Consider the following 18,746-nt stretch of genomic DNA (forward strand, 5'->3'; position numbering starts at 1 on the left):
CAGTATGGCCGGAGGTCCGTCACTGAGTCAGCGCGCCGACGCCGACGCCGATCGTGTCACTGTAATCTCCATAGGGAAGCAGCATACAATTTGCATTTGATCTAAAAAAGGAGTGGAGCAAATGATCTTGCAAGGCAGGTATTGAGGGGTTATTGCACCTTGTAAGATGTCTATATTTTGAATGTACAGGGTAGGAAGTCAATATAGTTTATGCTGTATATAATTATATCGTGTTTAGCAACAACTTTAGAGTAACTTTAAGGGGTCTGAATTAGTCAATGTTCTAATAAACTAAATTTAAATTGTTTTACACAACTGTATCAATTATTAATTGTAGAGTTAAATTTACATCACAAAAATAATAATTATAACATAAGAATTTTGCTTAGTGTAGATAGTGGATTTTTTTTATTTTTATTTTTTCGTTTTTCTGATAGTCGTTCATTGTGTTAAATTTTGAGTGACCCATTGTACTCCGGATTTTGAACTTATGTATTAAATTAATAAAATTTTGGCTTTTTTTCTTAAAAATAAAAAAATAAATAAAAAATGAAGAATTTTTTTTTTTTTCACTATTTTGAATCCACACATCAGAAATTCTGAATACGCCACTATTGCCTTGACAAAGTACTAAATCTCATATTTCTCAAAAAAAAAAAAAAAAAAAAAAAAAAATAAATCTCATACAATCTACAATATACTCCGTATATAATTATGATAGAGCTAGCAAATATAATGAAGATCATCTCTTGAATGGTGAAGTAGATGAGTTTCTTTCGATTATTAAAATAACTTGTAAAGAAAACCACTTCATGATTCAACCATTCATATTTATAGTAAACAAAGGAATATTATAAAGATGAGTTACATTTTCTGCACCCAAAATTAACATTAATCGGTTGACACAACACGTAATCTTTCCTTTTTTTTTTTTTTTTTTTAATAAGTGTTATATGTTGACTAGACATATTTATAAGTTGTTTAATCAAATCTATATCTATATCTATATCTATACTTAGTATTTAAAAAGGCAAACCACAATCACCTACATGACACATGTCATTATAATTCACCCATATGCCACATAACACATCCATTAATATTTCCTCTTTATACTCTCTTTTAAAGTAAAAGATAAAATAAAATGTTATTGAATGCTAAAGTTTTTATGCATTCCTAACTTGTAAATTTGAGAAAGAAAATGGAGTGTTCCATTTTCACTATAAAAAAAAGTTGTACTCCTCTCTATACCCCTTTTAATGTAAAAGTTAAAATAACAAATTATTTAATGTTAAAATCTTTATTTATTCCTAACTTGCAAATTATAAGTAAGAAAATTAAGCAAATTATTATAAAAAATCACCGACAAATATAACACAAATAAGCAACACATTTCAAGAAAAATAAAATGAGCTACAACCCGTTTGTTGAACGGGCCAAAAGGCTAGTTGACATTAATATAACAAGGTGTAAGTGTGATATTATAACAAGGTTGTTTAATTGGCAATCGTGAGAGCATAATGGGACTGTGCTTCTTGCGGCTTCTAGGAGAGTCAAGGCACAATGGGTAGCAAAAATAGCTGAAGGAAGAGCTCTCCTCTTTGCTGTGCACCTTGCTCGAAGGTTTGGCTATGACAATGTCATTCTTGAATCGGACTGCCAAGTTTTGATTAACAAGCATATCAAGGCGGCTATCTATTTCTCCGACTTAGACACAGTGCTTGAAGATCTTCTTTCTATAAGCTGTAACTTTATTTCTTTTATGTGGTCTCATGTAAAAAGAGATGGGAATAATGTTGTCCATCATCTTGTTAACATCGTTTCTAGTAGTGTCGAACAAGTTTAGGTGGATAATTGTTCTAGGGAGGTTTTCCCACATGTACTCTCGAATTATTTGTCCCATGATTAATATATTTGTTCGGCGAATTTTAAAAAAAAAAATTGTTTAATATTAAATGTCATAGTTAAAAAGTAAACAGACTAACCAAAAAAAAAATATATAACATATAAATAATTACTTTAAAAAAAAATTGTGGAAACATAAGATACGATAAAGATACGAGACACCCAAAAAATGAATAAATAAGTGCTTTAAACAGACCATTTTGAGAGGAAATGGAGCCTTTTGCGACAGTTAGCATGAAGGTTTTGCCTTTGCTTCATTGTGATAGTATTAGATGAGCAGTATCCAGTTTTCTTTTTCCTCTTTTTTCTATTTTTTTGGCTTTTTTTTCTTTATTTTTTATTTTATTTTTTATTCCTTTTATTCTTCATCTTTTTGGTTCCTTTCGACATCCAACTACCCCACTATTATGTTGCGTTACATATTCTTCCATAAAACTCGTTCAATAATCTTTTGTTGGGTTTCATTTTTTCCTTCAAAACTCGGTAGTCTTGTGTTAAAGAAGATTTCATTTTATGATTAAGGATACAACTAGTGTAATACAGTATGTATATATACCTATTATGAGTTAGACACCCTTAAATAAACTAATGAATCGAGTTTTATTTTCATCTCATAAAATAAGAACGTAATACAATCAGAATTGTTCATTTGATCTGTTGTGATTTAAGTGTTAGATTTTGATCTACTATAATTCTTTTTAAAAAAATTAACAATGGACGGAGTAATAATAACTTGAATAATGTCAAATTAACATAGCTTATGGATTTATTGTTCTTTGCAATGCATTGACGCTTTGTTACTTTATACTTCGTACTCCATGTATAGCAAACGATATGAACTTCATCGGTTCATCTCTTTTTGTTAGTCTATTAATAATCTATGTGATAGATGTTGATTGTGTCATTTTTATTACTAAATCGACGTCATGTTTTTGAAAAGTATGGAAACCTTTGCTCCTTACCACATCATATCATCTTTTAATCTTGCTTTTGAGATTGATACTATGTCAAAGCTCAACAACTTCCTTACAATTATGGTGTTTTCACTACTTGCAAAATGGTTAGTTTTTGCATCTTTAGTCAAGTATGTTGAGGAGATCCTACTTACGGGCTAAATTCGATATGTCTACCCATAAACTTTCCATCCGACCAAGGCACATTTAAGGTGCCATTTTACAAATCCTCATACCTTTGAATTTAGCACTTGTGAATTGTGATCAATCTAACTCATCAAATTTAGCAAATTCAATAATTTGCTATCAAGTAGGTGTTTCTCTTTATGTGCCCTTGCGAGCTACATCTCAATGGCTTTGTTTGGTTCATCTACTCGTGTTTATACTCACAACATACTTCGAATCTCAACCTTCTACCTAATGGAGTCATGGACTCATGGTGCATACTCCACAATCTCGTCTTTTGTTCATCCAATCTATAAATCCTCTAATACCAAATTCTAGTGGTAAGACGAGTTTGATTCGTGTCGCGGTGTTGCTAATGTCGTTGGCAAAAATAATTGTTAGCTCGAGAATCTACTTCATACCCTTCATTGACCTCATTACACGGTCGCCACAATAGTATTCAAAATGAAAATGTCAATGTCTTCTCTCTCTCTCAAACTCGTGCAATACCAACACATCAAACACGCAAAAGTTATGTACATTCAATTGAAAATTCACATTGACATAATTCTCCAGCCTACCATGATTGAATCCAGTCGCAATTTCGAATTTAAATTAAAATTTAGGTTATCTCGAGACGATTGGCGATCTTGAGATAACCTATTACCATACAACACGAATACACGATCAATCTATTTTCAATTTCATCCACACAAAACCATTCAATAACATTTCCAAAAGAGTACGTAGTATATGGACAAGAAATGGAAAATTACAATCAATTTGTAAGGCTTAAGTTGATATTGAGTAAATAAATAAATAATTACGAAATCGAATAATTAAACTTGTAAATAATCAAATCAAATAAAGAATGATGAATAATTGAATAATAATAACCAAGTTAGCCACTCAACAATTTTCTTTTAAATTACAACATACTCGTAACAACAAATAATAATACAAGTAGTACTACTCAACCCATTTTAGTTCATGGTTAAATCTCTTAAAGGGTATATTATAACCACTATAGAAGAATTACTTAAATTTTAAATTATTTTTTTTCTTTTTTTTTTTTCTCCGTAAAAAAGAGAAACAAACAAATAATAAAAATACAAAAAAAAAAAAAAAAAAAAAAGTCACAACGCATCTTGCAATAATGACAATAATACCCCTCATCCCCAACCACCCCACTCACCCACCACTTATCCACCATCATCAATCAACCAAAGCCTCCCATCTAAAAATTTTCATTTTTTTCCATTTTCTCTCTCCTTTGACTCAAAGTTTGACCACTAAACTTTTAAGATCTTAGCAGCTCTAACAACAGGATTTTCCCGTGCAATCGCTTCTCTTCCTGCAGTTTTATAATCATAACTGCAATCATGTCGATCTGAATACCTGTGTTCTGCACAAAACAGATCTCCACATCTACATCGAAACCCGGTTAACCCGACCCGTTTCCCGCAACCCAAACACCGATTCACCGCCTTTTTCACCGTCGTTACCGACACCTCCACGGTCGTCGTCGTTGTTGTGGTCGTCGTTGTGGTGGTCGATACTCGACGATCTTCCTTAAACGACGTCGTTTCAACCAGAGGTTGATGGTTTTCTTCTTCGTTTTCTGCTCCTCGTTTGGATCTGGGTCGGGCTGGATCCGGATCTACACGGGTCATATCGGGCCGGGTATTGTTTGAAGATGAAGATGAAGGTGTAGATGTGAGTTTTTTGCAATTATCTGGGCAAGAGAGAGAAAGGGGTGTTTCAGCTGGTACTTTCAGCTCCAAAGTCTCATCTTTCTCTCTCTTCTGCGCCATAATTTTTCTGGGTTTTATTTTTTATTGAATGATTTATTTGCAGAAAAAAAATTCTGGGTTTTGGAGAGAGAAGATTGAGAAATGGTGGGTGTTTTTTTTTTTTTTTTTTTTTTTTGAGTTTTTTTTTGGTAAAGAAGATAGAGAGAAGAAGAAATGGAGGATGGAATTTCTAAAGGATGATGTTGTGGGTGGAGTTAAGGGTCAGGGGTAAAATAATCAAAAGGTCGGCAAATGGGAAAGGAAATGAAAAGAAAAAGGAAAATATAAAATAAATTTATTAATCAATATTAATAATATAATGGAAAAAGGAAAATATAAAATAAAATTATTAGTTGATGTTAATAATTTTGCTCATTGGAAAGCGGAGCACCACATTTTATGCCATTATATAGACGATTATAATCATATGACTTCATTATAATTAAGCTTTTCCTTCATGTGGGGGTTTCCCTTTTTAGTAATAGGTATCTTATGTTAAGGGTATTTTTGGAAATTTGTATTTGGAATTGTTATGATTTTCCAACACATTGTACCTACTTGATTGGCCTCCTATTAATAATAAAAATTATTAATAATAATACTACATTTTAATTTGATGTATAAAATAATATTAAGATAATATTTATTGTTGAGTAGGGAAGAAGAGTAATAGTAGTAGAATTATGGTTTCTTTTTATGAAAAGGATGGATGGCAACATAGCTAAAAAGATGAGGACCACAATAGAGGAACTTATTTTATAATTATTTATTTTATAAAAAAATTACATTACTACCAATATTTTCTTTCTTTATAAAAAATACCAAAAAAAAAAAAAAAGCTCCTTTGGCGTGGGTTGTGCACTCTGGAATCCAATATCCAACACAATAAATTGGGTGGCAATTTGACATATGGATTATTTCCCATCCATTTGATATTTTTAATTTTTTGTTGGTAATTATCCATATATATGACGATGTTACACTTCATGATCGACCAAAATACAGAAATGAAGTCACCTTCAACTTGTCAACATACATAGAGTATTTGATCCCATTTTACATCCCAATACATTAAAATAATTTTTATGTTTCCATTATTGAGTGTATTACCTTTTACCTCTAAGTAAATGTTATCTTCACCTTAAAGCTAAAGAATAATATAATATGGAAATAATCTTTTTATATGTTACATTTCATATTGATCTTTGTTATTTATTTATTCCTCATATGGAATCATAACACTACTTGTACATACAACCCTAATGTTTATTCTACTTTGCTTTTTTATTTCGACTTCATGTAAATTTAAGGAAAAAAAGATATTTATAAAAACATAATTAAAAGTAAGAGAAGCCATATATTATTACCATATTAACCAATATTTCAAAACAATACAGTTTTTAGAGTCAAAGTTGTATGTAATTATTCATATGTCATGCTCGTTGCTAATTTAAGAAAAATTATAACACGTATTTGAGTATGTTGAGATAAGTGCTCCACATGTGCTACATTGTGTAACTTATGTCATGCTCGGCTAACGTAAATGATTAGTTACATGTTTCGAACATGAATCGATGAAGAATTATTAACATATACAATTGGTAATGCACGCCTCAACTAAAATAGAGAATATTTCACGCTTGAATATTTTACCCAAAGGGCTGAAGACAAAATCAGACTAAACCATGCCACCAAAAAAAAAAATCAAACCAAAACACTTTATTTTAGACAAAAAGAAAATGACCACTCTTAGGGTTAAATGATGTTTACTTGGGAGGATATTTAGCTGTAATATGAGTGTAGATGGATGATCCACGTAAAAAAATGAGTACAACCATATTACACAACTTATTTACGTCTAGCACTAGTGGGCCTAGTTATGTTGTTGGACAACATGCATGAAATTCATTTGCAATTGGTTGTGATTAAATTCAATTAATTTAAAGATTTTTTGCTAATTGCTAGGACCTTTCTAGAGCAGTTCATAATATATGAGATTAGGAGAACTGACACCCACTAAATTTACCAAGTTGATACGTTCAATTTGATAGATATTTTTCTTTTTGGGTGATGCAAGTTGTAAATAGTTGTTCTTATTTTTTTTATTGTACTAAATTTGGTTATGTACCTAGTAGGGAGTACGATTTTTATTACATGGCCAAATTTTACATGAATTAGTAACATTTTAAACATGCCATATTATGTCATAGAGTTGTCCATATGCTGATGAAAAGATGTTTATTTAATTTATTTTTAACGAAAATAAGAGTGATGATTTTGAAGTTTCGTGCTTGTTTTTTGACCCTTGAGAAAATCATGAAATAACATGATGGGCTTGCTCAGTATTACTGCCGCTGGTTTTAGTTATACCTTATACCTTTATTATTATTTATAGTCATACTTTTTTTGCTTAATTAATAGTTGATACAATATAATTTCATTCATACAATGAGTTCAACTATGACGACACCACTCCTACTCCAAACCCGGGTTAATTTTTAAACGGAAAAAAACATTGAAATTACAAAATTGCCCACAATGTAAAGAATTAAATGACTATGCTCAAACAGTCAAACCATATTCAGACTCTTACTACTAGAAGAAATCTTAAATGACAATTCACATTCTACATGCGCAAAATGTGCATTCAGTATAAAAAATTATGCAAATCAAAAGTTATGCACATTTAATTCAAATTTTAGGTACGTAAACTTTTACTTTTGATATCTCTCTTCACAACGTCAATTTCTCTCTCTTCACAACGTTAATTTCTCTTTTTCTCTCCCCCATCAAACTTATTTAAAATTCTAGCTTTTAAATTCAAAGATGAGAAAGCAATAATGGTCATGAGCAACTTGCAAACTCAATAATTAAGTATTTTCAGGGATTATCGTGAACTAGATGAGTTCATCGGTTGAATTGCAATCTCGAACTACTCATTGTAGTGGCAGACATTCTAGGAGTACCATTCACAACGTAAAACAATGTCTTAACGTAGGAAGGAGTTATCCTACAACTTAGGTAAAATTGGTATAAATGATAAATTAGAGAGGAATAGAAAATAATTGGAATAGAATTGCTTGCCTTCTCATTGAAAATAATTGGAAATATATAGAGTTACAAAGATATCAGGAATTAACTAAAATATAAAAGATAAATATAAGGAAATATTCTATCAAATCTCCTAATATACGATAATATCCCAATACCCCCCTTAAGTTGGAGCATGGGGATCAAAAATGCCCAACTTGGAGAGAAGATAATCAAATTGTGCTTTCCCAAGTGCCTTTGTAAAAATGTCAGCAAGCTGTGAAGATGTCGAGACATGAGAAGTAGATAGCCATCCCTCAGTAATAGCATCACGAACAAAGTGACAATCGATCTCAATGTACTTTGTACGTTCATGAAAAACCGGATTCTTTGCAATGTGCAGAGCTGCCTCATTATCACAAAATAACTTAATTGCCTTTGGATGTTGCACGCCAAGACTCAATAACAAAGCCTTCACCCATTTTAGCTCTTTAGAGCACGAAGACATGGACCTATACTCGGCCTCCGAAGAAGAGAAAGAAACTGTTGGTTGCTTCTTAGTTTTCCATGAAATAGGAGATTTTCCAAGAAAAACTAGCCAACCAGATAAAGAACGTCGAGTAAGAGGACAAGCAGCCCAATCTGAATCACACCAACCCTGCAGAGTTAAATCACAATCAGAGCTTAATAAAATACCCTGTCCATGAGTCCCTTTCAAGTATCGAACTACCCTCATTGCAGCATCCCAGTGTTCACTACGAGGTTGCTGCATAAACTGAGTCAAAATATGAACTGAATACGCCAAGTCAGAGCGTGTGACAGTAAGATAAATCAATCGACCAACAAGCCGTCTATAGGACTCTGGATCAGAAAGAAATTCGCCGGTGGCCAATCCCAATTTGTGATTTTGCTCCATGGGAAAACCACTAGGCTTTGCTCCTAACAAGCCTGTCTCAGAAATAATATCCAGAGTATATTTTCGCTGACACAAGAATAAACCTGCAGAGCTACGAGCCACTTCAATCCCCAAAAAATATTTCAAAGGACCTAGATCCTTCATCTTGAAACAGTCACATAAGTAGGCCTTAAAAACAGTCAATGCAGCGGAATCGTTCCCAGAAATAATCAAATCATCAACATACACTAAAACTGTAATCTGAGTATCACGAGTAGTATGAGTGAATAAAGAATAATCAGAGTAAGATTGTTTGAAACCATACTGTTTTAAGGCTTTGGTGAGTTTAGCAAACCAACATAGAGGTGCTTGCTTCAAACCATAGAGAGACTTTTTCAATCTGCAAACCAAAGAAGGATCCGAACTCTGAAAACCGGGTGGTAATTTCATGTAAACTTCTTCATCCAAGTCACCATGAAGAAACGCATTATGAACGTCCATTTGGTGAATTTCCCAATTCTTGGCGGCCACAATAGCAAGAACAGTACAAACCGTGGTCATCTTAGCAACCGGAGCAAATGTCTCATGATAATCTACACCTTCTTTCTGATGGTTCCCATATACCACCAAACGAGATTTTAGACGCTCAACTTCACCATTAGCAAGAAACTTGGTTTTATAGACCCATTGACTTCCTAGAGCCTTTTTACCCGGGGGAAGAGGCTCCAAAGTCCAAGTACCATTGTTCTCTAAAGCTCGAATTTCTTCATTCATTGACTTACGCCATCCTTCATATTGCATAGCTTCTTTGAAAGTTGTCGGATCTTTAGTTTGAACAACGGCTGAAATAAACTTCCGATAATTCACAGAAAATTTGTCACAATGTATATAGTGTGCTAAAGGATAAGGAGTACCTGAAGACTGATTGGAAGACGGAGATGGACTATTGGCAAAGACCGAGTGAGTGACAAAATCACGAAGCTTAACTGACCGGTATTTTTCTCGAAAACCGCGACCCATATCAGGCTGCTGTGTGGCTGGAGTGTGCTGCGGTGCCCCAGCAAGCTGCTGCTGCTGTGACGCAGCATGGTGCTGCTGCTGGGCAACAGCCTCGGCAGTGGCAGCTTGCTGTTGTGCTGCAGCCTCGGTAGTGGCAGCTTGCTGCTGCTGTTGAGCAGCCTCGGCAGTGGCTTGCTGCTGCTGTTCATTGTGCTGGGCAGTGGACTCCGCGGCCCCCCTGTGGCCAGCAACATTTTTCCGCAAGGGGGTTGCGGAGTGGGCTGCCTCATTGTATTCATAGGCTTCGACATCCTCAAAAATTTCCGAAAAATCGCTATGAACATCAACCGACATATCATGCATACTCACATCAATATTAATGTCATTCGGAAAACCAAACGGAAAAATTTCTTCCACAAATTTGACATCACGAGACACAAAGAACTCTTTAGTTTCAAGATCATATAACCTCCATCCCTTCTTCCCAAACGGATACCCCAAAAATACACACTTTCGACTCCGACTAGCAAACTTATCCCCCTTAGTCTTTTGATTATGAGAAAAACACAAGCATCCAAAGGTACGAATAGCATCAAAGGAAGGGGTTTTATTAAAGAGAATTTCGAATGGAGTTTTGTTTTGAAGAATAGGGGTTGGAGTTCGGTTAATTAAGTGAGCGGCGGCCAAAACACATTCACCCCAAAAATAAATAGGCAATTTTGCTTGAAATCTCAAGGCTCTCCCAACATTAAGAATGTGTTTATGTTTTCGTTCAACTCTCCCATTCTGTTGAGGGGTTCCCACACAAGAAGTTTGGAAAATAATTCCAGTAGCAATAAAAAAATCAATCAAGCAATTAAATTCGGTTCCATTATTACTCTGAACAATTTTAATTGTCTGATTAAATTGCCTTTCAACCATAGCAACAAACGCCATAAACATCTGAAAAACTTCTGCTTTATCAATCAACAAATAAATCCACACAGCTCTTGAATAATCATCAACAATAGTTAAAAAATAACGAGCCCCACACGAAGAAACATGTCGATATGGACCCCATAAATCACAATGGACTTTCTCAAAAATTCTAGATGTTTTATTTTCACTCAAGGGAAATTTGTCTCAGGATGCTTAGCACGAAAACATACTTCACAACCTTTATTTAAACTACTTTTATTGCTAATGTGCGGAAGTAACTTAACTATTTTCTCCGAAGGATGCCCCATTCTTCTATGCCAAAGCTCCAAATCTGACATTGCTTCAACCACAGACACCCATTGCACCATATTCGACTTGCCAAGGAAATAATATAGTCCATCTCGCCTAATTCCCGTTCCAATCAGCTGCTTCAGTCGGTCCTGTATGGCACACATATATGAGTTAAATTGAACAACAACATTTAATTGATCACTGAGTTGTGTAACGGAAAGTAAATTGCAATTAAGATGTGGCACAAAAAGGACTCCAGAGATAGTTATTTGATCGGATAATTTGACCGATCCTTCCAAAGTAGCAAAAACACTTTCACCATTCGGCAATCCAACAGGACATTCAATATAACGAGTGTCAAATAACCAAGATTTATTGCCGGTAACATGATGAGTAGCTCCGGTATCTATAATCCAACAAGTATCATCAAATTGACGATATAGATGATTTTCATGAATTTTTGCATTACCCACAATTATAGGTAAAGGGGACGAAGGTGGTGTCTCACCACCGGCCATGGTTGTGATTTTGAAGGGAAAAAAAAAAAAAATTCACCTTTTTTTTTCTTTTTTTTTTTTTTTTTTACTAAACCACCTTTTAAGTACCTAAGTTTTTTATTGCACCTTTTAAGTACCTAAGTTTTCTATCCTCTTATTTTGAGCAACGAGCAGTTGGATTGAGTTTTCAAAATATTCATTCTGCTTTGCTTGTAACTCAAATTGCTTTGAAATAAGCTCTTGTTGTTGTTGTTGGGAAGTAGCAAAAATCACCTTTTTTGTCCAACTTTTTTGAAAAAATCACCTTTTTTTTTCTTTTTTTTTTTTTTACTAAACCACCTTTTAAGTACCTAAGTTTTTTATTGCACCACCCCTATTTTAAATCTAACGAATTGCATCTCAACCATCCACTTCCAAATCATCAACCATAGCAAAACCTTCCCTTCTATCTCAACCATCCACTCCAATTACCTCACCTTAGGGTTTGAGATAAATAAAGACTATAATTTAATTTTTGCGCAAAATTAGGTTTGGTTTTTTTGAGTTTTACTCAATTTAGTCATGCATTTATATAGAGGGAAGGGTAGAATGTTTTTGAGAGTGAAAAAATAAATAATTTAGGAGGGAAAAGCACAAGTTGTGGATTCCTTTGACGTCTCAGTTAAATTTTTCGTCAAAATTTGAAATACGGGTGTTACAATAAAACTTAGATACTTAAAAGGTGGTTTAGTTAAAAAAAAAAGAAAAAAAAAAAGAAAAACTGATTTTTCAAAAAAGGTGGTTTATACCAATTTTGCCTACAACTTGTAAAAAATGGATGGAGAAAATCATCGCTCAATCTTTTAAACAGAGAAAAATAGACATAACTTCCTTATCAATATACAATATTATGCACATTTAGTTAAGAGAATATGCATTTTTAGTACAAAAGATGTACTAAAGATTTGCACATTTCTTTTATTAATTGTGCACATAACATTTTTAAAATTAAAATTTGTACATTTTTTTACAAGAATAATGCACATTTTTTACGAGAATAATGCAGATTTAATTTAAAGAGAGGAAGAATAACACAGGAGGAGAGAGAGAGAAATGAGACAAAAGATGAATATGGAGGAGGAGAGGAAGAGGAATGAGAAGTAGAGAGAGAAATGAGAAGTAGATGAGCAAGGAGAAAAGTGATGAACAGGAACACGGGAGGAAAGAAAGACATAGGATTTTTTTTTATTTTTTTATTTTTTTATTTTTTTACAATATTTACAATTTTGTCATTAATAAAACATGTAAGGAGGCAAATTAAATTACTTTATTTGAACGTATAAAATTACTTCTCAATCTATATTTATATATTAAAAAGCGTCCCTAAAACAGAATATGTTCCAAGACTTGAACTCAAAACCAACAAGTCTTAAGTTAAGAGTCTCACCATCTTAGCCACTTATTAATTGTAATTTTTTATCTAATAAAATTATAGTTAACTTAGATAAGTTAATTTGTGTCTTATTATACTATTTGTTTCCATTATGTAATGATTGAGTTTGACAACTAAAAATTGTTTATATCAAGACTTAAACTCGAAACCAAGTCGTCTAATTATCTAAACAGTCAAATTTGATTAGGAAATTAAACAAATACAAACTAGCAACCCGGGGCATCGCCCGGGCCACACATTAGTTTTCTTATTATAAGCTCTTTTTCATTTGACCCTAAAGAATATACGCTAAGTAAGATTCTAATATTTTAACGATTATTATAAATTTTGATTATAAAATTAAATAAAAGATTTGTGATTTCTTTTAACACGTAAAAATAATTAGCGAATGAGATTTTAGCATTTGAACAAATTAAATATAAAATATTATCTATTGACATTAAGAAATTTATAATTTATTTTAAAATAAAAATATTAAATGATATTCTACATTTAACGAATCATATCATATAATAACTAATATATAAAGTTAAAATTTTAGCCAGGTCACGAGACAGCGACACTTAGCATTCTAACTTTTCACCAAGGGTTGCGCCACGTAGGATTGATTTGAATAAAATTCATAGATAAAAAGTTAATTTATAATTCTAATTGGATAGAAACTTAGGATAAAATTGTTAGTTTAGAATTTTATTTTTGATAAAATACCTATATTTCAGATGTACAAATTGAATTATAATTTTATTCAAAAAATTATTAGATTATAATTCTAAAAAATTATCATATAAATTTATTTTTAATATCATGATATTTTTTGGAGTGAAAGAAGTAGTTCAAAGCGTAAAACATCCATTTATAATATATATTAATCGGTTAAAATAATATACTTCACAATCTAATAGAATTTTATTACTATGTAGACCTGTCAATTAGGGTCAGGTCATGAGTCATCTCGGATTGGCTCACTTCAGGTTACAAGTCAAGAAATGTTCAACTCTTGTCCAAAGTTTTGGGTTCGGATAAACTCAACGGCCTTTGAACATTATTTTATTTAATTTATTTTTTTATTTTTTTAATGTATTAAATCGAACATTTCCACCAACATTATTATTAGTCATTACATGCCTACTAGATAGCAAATCGTCACAAAAGCACATCAATTTCTAACTAATTTTGCATCAATAATATATTTTAAAATTTGATATATAGATTAAAAATTTATCTTAAAATTCAATAAACAACCCGGGCATTGCACGGGCACAAAACTAGTAACTAATATATAAAGCTAAGCTTTTAGCTAGGTCACGAAACAACGCTATTTGGCGTTCCAACTTTTTGCCAAGTGTCGCGCCACATTGGATAGATTTAAATAGACTTCATAAGATAAAAAAAAAAAGTTAGTATAAAATTCTATTTGGATAGAATTTAGGATAAAGTTGTTAGTTTAGAGTTTTATTTTCGATAAAATACAAATATTTCAGATGTACAAATTAAATTATAATTTTATTCAAAAAAAATATATTAGATTATAACTATAAAAAATTATCATAAAAATTTATTTTTTATATCATAATATTTTTCTAAGCGTAAAACATCTATTTATAATATATATTAATCAGTTAAAATAATATACTTCACAATCTAATAGAATTTTATTGTTATGTAGACCTGTTAATTAGTGTCGGGTCATAAGTCATCTCGGATTGGGTCATTTCAGGTTACGAGTCAAGAAATGTTCAACCATTGACTTAAATTTGGGTTCGGATCAACCCAATGGGCTTTGAACATTTTTTTTTATTTAATTTTTTTTTTCTAATTTTTTATTTTTTTTAATGTATTAATTAAATTAAATCGAACATTTCCACCAACATTATTATTAGTCATTACATGCCTACTAGATAGCAAATCTTCACAAAAGCATATCAATTCCTAACTAGTTTTGTATCAATATATATATATTTTAAAATTTGACACATAAAATAAAAATTTATCTTAAAATTCAATAAACAACCTGAAAATCACACGGGCACAAAACTATATTAATATAAACGCAAAAAATTAGTTATTGCCCTCACTCAAACATATTGATACTATATATAATTATATATTTGAATACAATATCTACTTATCAAAATTTTCATTATTTATTAGACGATTTTATTGCAGAGTATTTTAGAATATCAAATTATTCAATTTATACTTATTATATATATTCACATATCTTTCATTTATTTTGATCAAAGATGGTCCACAATGTTTTTAGTTTTTTTTTTTTATTGTTGTATTGTTATAAAATAACCTTAAAAAAAAAGTAACCAATTATATTAAAAATTTGATATTAATTTATAAAAATTACCGTGTATTGCACGGGACTTAACCTAGTAAAATAATAAACTTTATCTCATAAATACATAAAATATTTGGTTAAAAAATACAAATAAACCATGTATCGCATAAACTTTATCTAGTTTTTTTTTTTTTTTTTTTAATTGTGTATTTATTTTAAAACAATAATCCAATAAGAGAAAATTAAACAAATATTATACTAATATTAAGATGGTAAGTTTACAAAATATCATACAAAACCCAAAATATTATGCTATTTGATTACTCTAATTTTAGAGCAAAACAATAACTATTTTTTTAAAAAAAATTATGTTATATGAAATAAATTATATTATTATCATTTATAAATTAACAAATTACATGAAAATATTACATGAGCAAATTTTTTCACGAATTCATCTGATTATCATTTATTTATTCTATTTCAAAATATTATCTTTAGTCCGAGTTAACACCAAATGCTGCACAATTTCGGTATCTTATTATTGTGGATCACCATGTTAAACCTTGACTAAGTCTATCTTTACATATTACTGTCAATGCACTAATTAAGATCAATAATGTGATTTCTCAGAATTTCAATCACGAATTACAAATCACCATCTTTGTAAAAATGTGCCCATAACATGGTTAAAATCCATGAAAAACCATGAAAGGACTTTTTTAATTCTTTATCTTCAATAGCATCTTTATATGCTATTAAAATACAACCCCCACCAAATTTCCCAAATAAGTCAACAGCACAATCCTCATTCTCATTTAGATTAGCATTTCCAATGTAAGATATACAAAATTAAATTATGTTAGGAATTATAAATAATTACTAGGTTAGACCCGTGCAATGTACGGTTTATATAAAACCTATTTTTAATCGGTACAATTTAAAAATAAATCGCTATTATACATGAATATAAATAAGAATTACGTATATTTTGTAATTTTAAATTTTTTTATTTTAATCAAAATTATGATATTAATCTGTTCAACGTTGCCTAATTCATAATTCAATGTAGGAACTAGGAGGTAATTTATTAGTGTGCTATTTAAAATTGTTTCAATTTCCTACGATAAATTGATAGATTTTAGTTGTAATGTGAAGCTTCCAATATTTAAATTGCAAATTTCAAAAATGTTAAATATAATAGCTTTTCAAAAAAAAAAAAAAAAGGAAAGATGACATCATTATTGCATTTAGGCGGAATTTTTTTTTATTAAGAAAGCGACACGTGGACAATGGTAATGTCAACAGCTTCCGTTTTACTAATAGTTAATAGACGTTAGGAATTATAAATAGCACTCATTTCTTCCTCGTCCGATTCCGCAGTTGAATCCGGGAGGAACTCTTCGAGTAAATCGTCGAAGTTGTTATCTTCTCTTCCTCTGCCTAAGGAGCTTCTCCTTGAGCGATTACCTTCATTTCAGCGGTTTCTTTAGCGGTTATATCTTAATTGATATTATTAAAAATAAATCGTCCATAATTGAAATTATTTATTTTCTTATTTCCTTTCTTCTTAATTTTCAGAAAGTTTTCTCTCTCCTTTGCTCAAGTTTTCTCTGTCTTCTTTTTCTCTAATTCCTTTTTGATTTTAAGGGTTTATGAGCGTTCTTCAATCGTTTTCTAGGTTTGTAATCAAATTATTTTTTTTCATTTTCCTTTACTAATTTTACTTCAATTTTTTATTTTCTTTTTTAAAAAATAATATCGTTTTTTTAACTGATTCGTTACTTGCAAACACTTCTATGTAGAAGAATACTATAAATTCAACTTCTGATCTTGTTGAATTTGATTACTATGCAGGGCCATCTTAAACATTTCCGAGGCCCTGTTCTAATTCTTAAAATGGACCCTAAAAAAGGTGTAATTTTTAACCCATCTACGAGAAGTTATATAGACTATGATATTTTTTTTTAAGGACATATTTAGACTGTAATTAATAGATTTAATACTACAATTTGACAAAAAAAACAACAAATCGAAGCAAAAAACAAAAATAATTGAACAAATAGTGCACTGCACCTCAAACACACAATTCAACAGATTTTTTTTTTTTTTTTTGAAAGAATAAATTATGCAAATTCCAAATATTAAAAACCCCATTGTCGCTAATGGCAGTTACATGTTACCGATTTTGTTTACTTTCCACTTAAAAAATGTAACTATAAACTCAAAACAGATCACAAAATTCTGAAATTACATTATTCAATAGGTTATGGGGAAAAAATAGTAAATAAATAACACATACCTCATATATGAATATGACTGATTTTTCTCATTGAATCAATTTTGATCTTTAACCGAGTAAACAATGACTAATTCAATTAGAGAAATTTGGATTCATTTGATACATACTCCGTATAACTTAAATAATTAAATTTCTTTTCCTATTGGAAGCAATTCATGGATTAAGAAAATACTACTCCATACTCATAACAAACCATTGAATTAGAGATAGAGGAAGGTGGACCAGTAGGAGTATTAAATTGGAAATTTCAATATTGTTTTGGTTATAACGTGAGAATTAATTACTGATTAGTAATGGAGAGTTTACCAAAATTAAGATGGAAAATTTTACTGTACCACATTTGTGGGGATTGCAAATTGACCAGAGTTATTTATGGAACAGATGAATTTAGAGAATTACGAGTAAATTGCAAACTAGACTATTTGACGCTCCGATGCTCCGTATTGCCGCACACATATAAACCTTTTTTTTTAACAAAGTTGGGCTCTAAATATAATTGGGCCCTCAAGATTTCGGGGCCCTGTGCTAAGGGTCTGTTTGCACAGGCCCTTAGCCGGCCCTGTTACTATGGTTTGGGGTATTGCTATTGATTGTAATGTGATAAAATTCGTCTTCGAAGTTGCTCAATTGAGCACTTTCAACTGCTTGTTTTGAAGAGAAATCAGAATATGTGAGGTAGAAGGAATTTCCACTTGTGTTGATACATTTGTTGCTACTGCACACTCTTTATAGAACTTGTTGGGTTTACAATATTGAATAAAATCAATGAAGATCAGAATTTGCATTGGCTAGTATGGAAGACATTATTATTGAGTTACTTTAATATGGAGGAGTAGGGGTGAATTGAATTAATTGAGAAATTGGTGAGTGCAGAAACAAAGATTTGGTAGTTGAATTTCAATCAGTAGATTGGTGGTAGCTAGTATACTTTTGAATTTCTGGTCATTCATATGTTAGTATGCCACTCTGTTAGTTGATAACTTCATCCCGAAAATATTCAAGTGAACCCATATCACTTAAACAATAGAGGATCTTTTGGCAAAGAATAAGTTTTGATAATGTCAAGGTGAAAGGTTTTCTTTCTCCCCCTCTCTATGAGCACATTAGGTCATTTTCCTTAAACTTGCAACGGTGTTGCCATTGTTACGATAGAAATGGAAAGTGTCATATTTCAAGGCTATTAGCTCAAATGGTAGAGCAATGTCCTACAGTGTACATGGTGTGGGTTCAAGCCCCACATAGCCTACATAACGCTTGTGTATTAGTGTATTTCTATAGT

The 18,746-nt window shown here is 31.3% G+C and overlaps 1 protein-coding gene across 1 annotated transcript; it reads right to left on the minus strand.

The window, feature by feature from the left end:
• Window positions 1–3,888: 3,888 nt before the first annotated feature.
• LOC145574169 (uncharacterized) lies at window positions 3,889–5,117 on the minus strand. The gene has a single exon (XM_081631908.1). The coding sequence runs from the start codon at window positions 4,835–4,837 to the stop codon at window positions 4,316–4,318; it is 522 nt and encodes a 173-aa protein (XP_081488034.1). The 5' UTR covers window positions 4,838–5,117; the 3' UTR covers window positions 3,889–4,315.
• Between the last annotated feature and the right edge of the window lie 13,629 nt (window positions 5,118–18,746).

The sequence above is a fragment of the Chenopodium album genome, chromosome 13, assembly GCF_948465745.1.
Source record: "Chenopodium album chromosome 13, dcCheAlbu1.1, whole genome shotgun sequence".
Taxonomy (NCBI): domain Eukaryota; kingdom Viridiplantae; phylum Streptophyta; class Magnoliopsida; order Caryophyllales; family Amaranthaceae; genus Chenopodium; species Chenopodium album.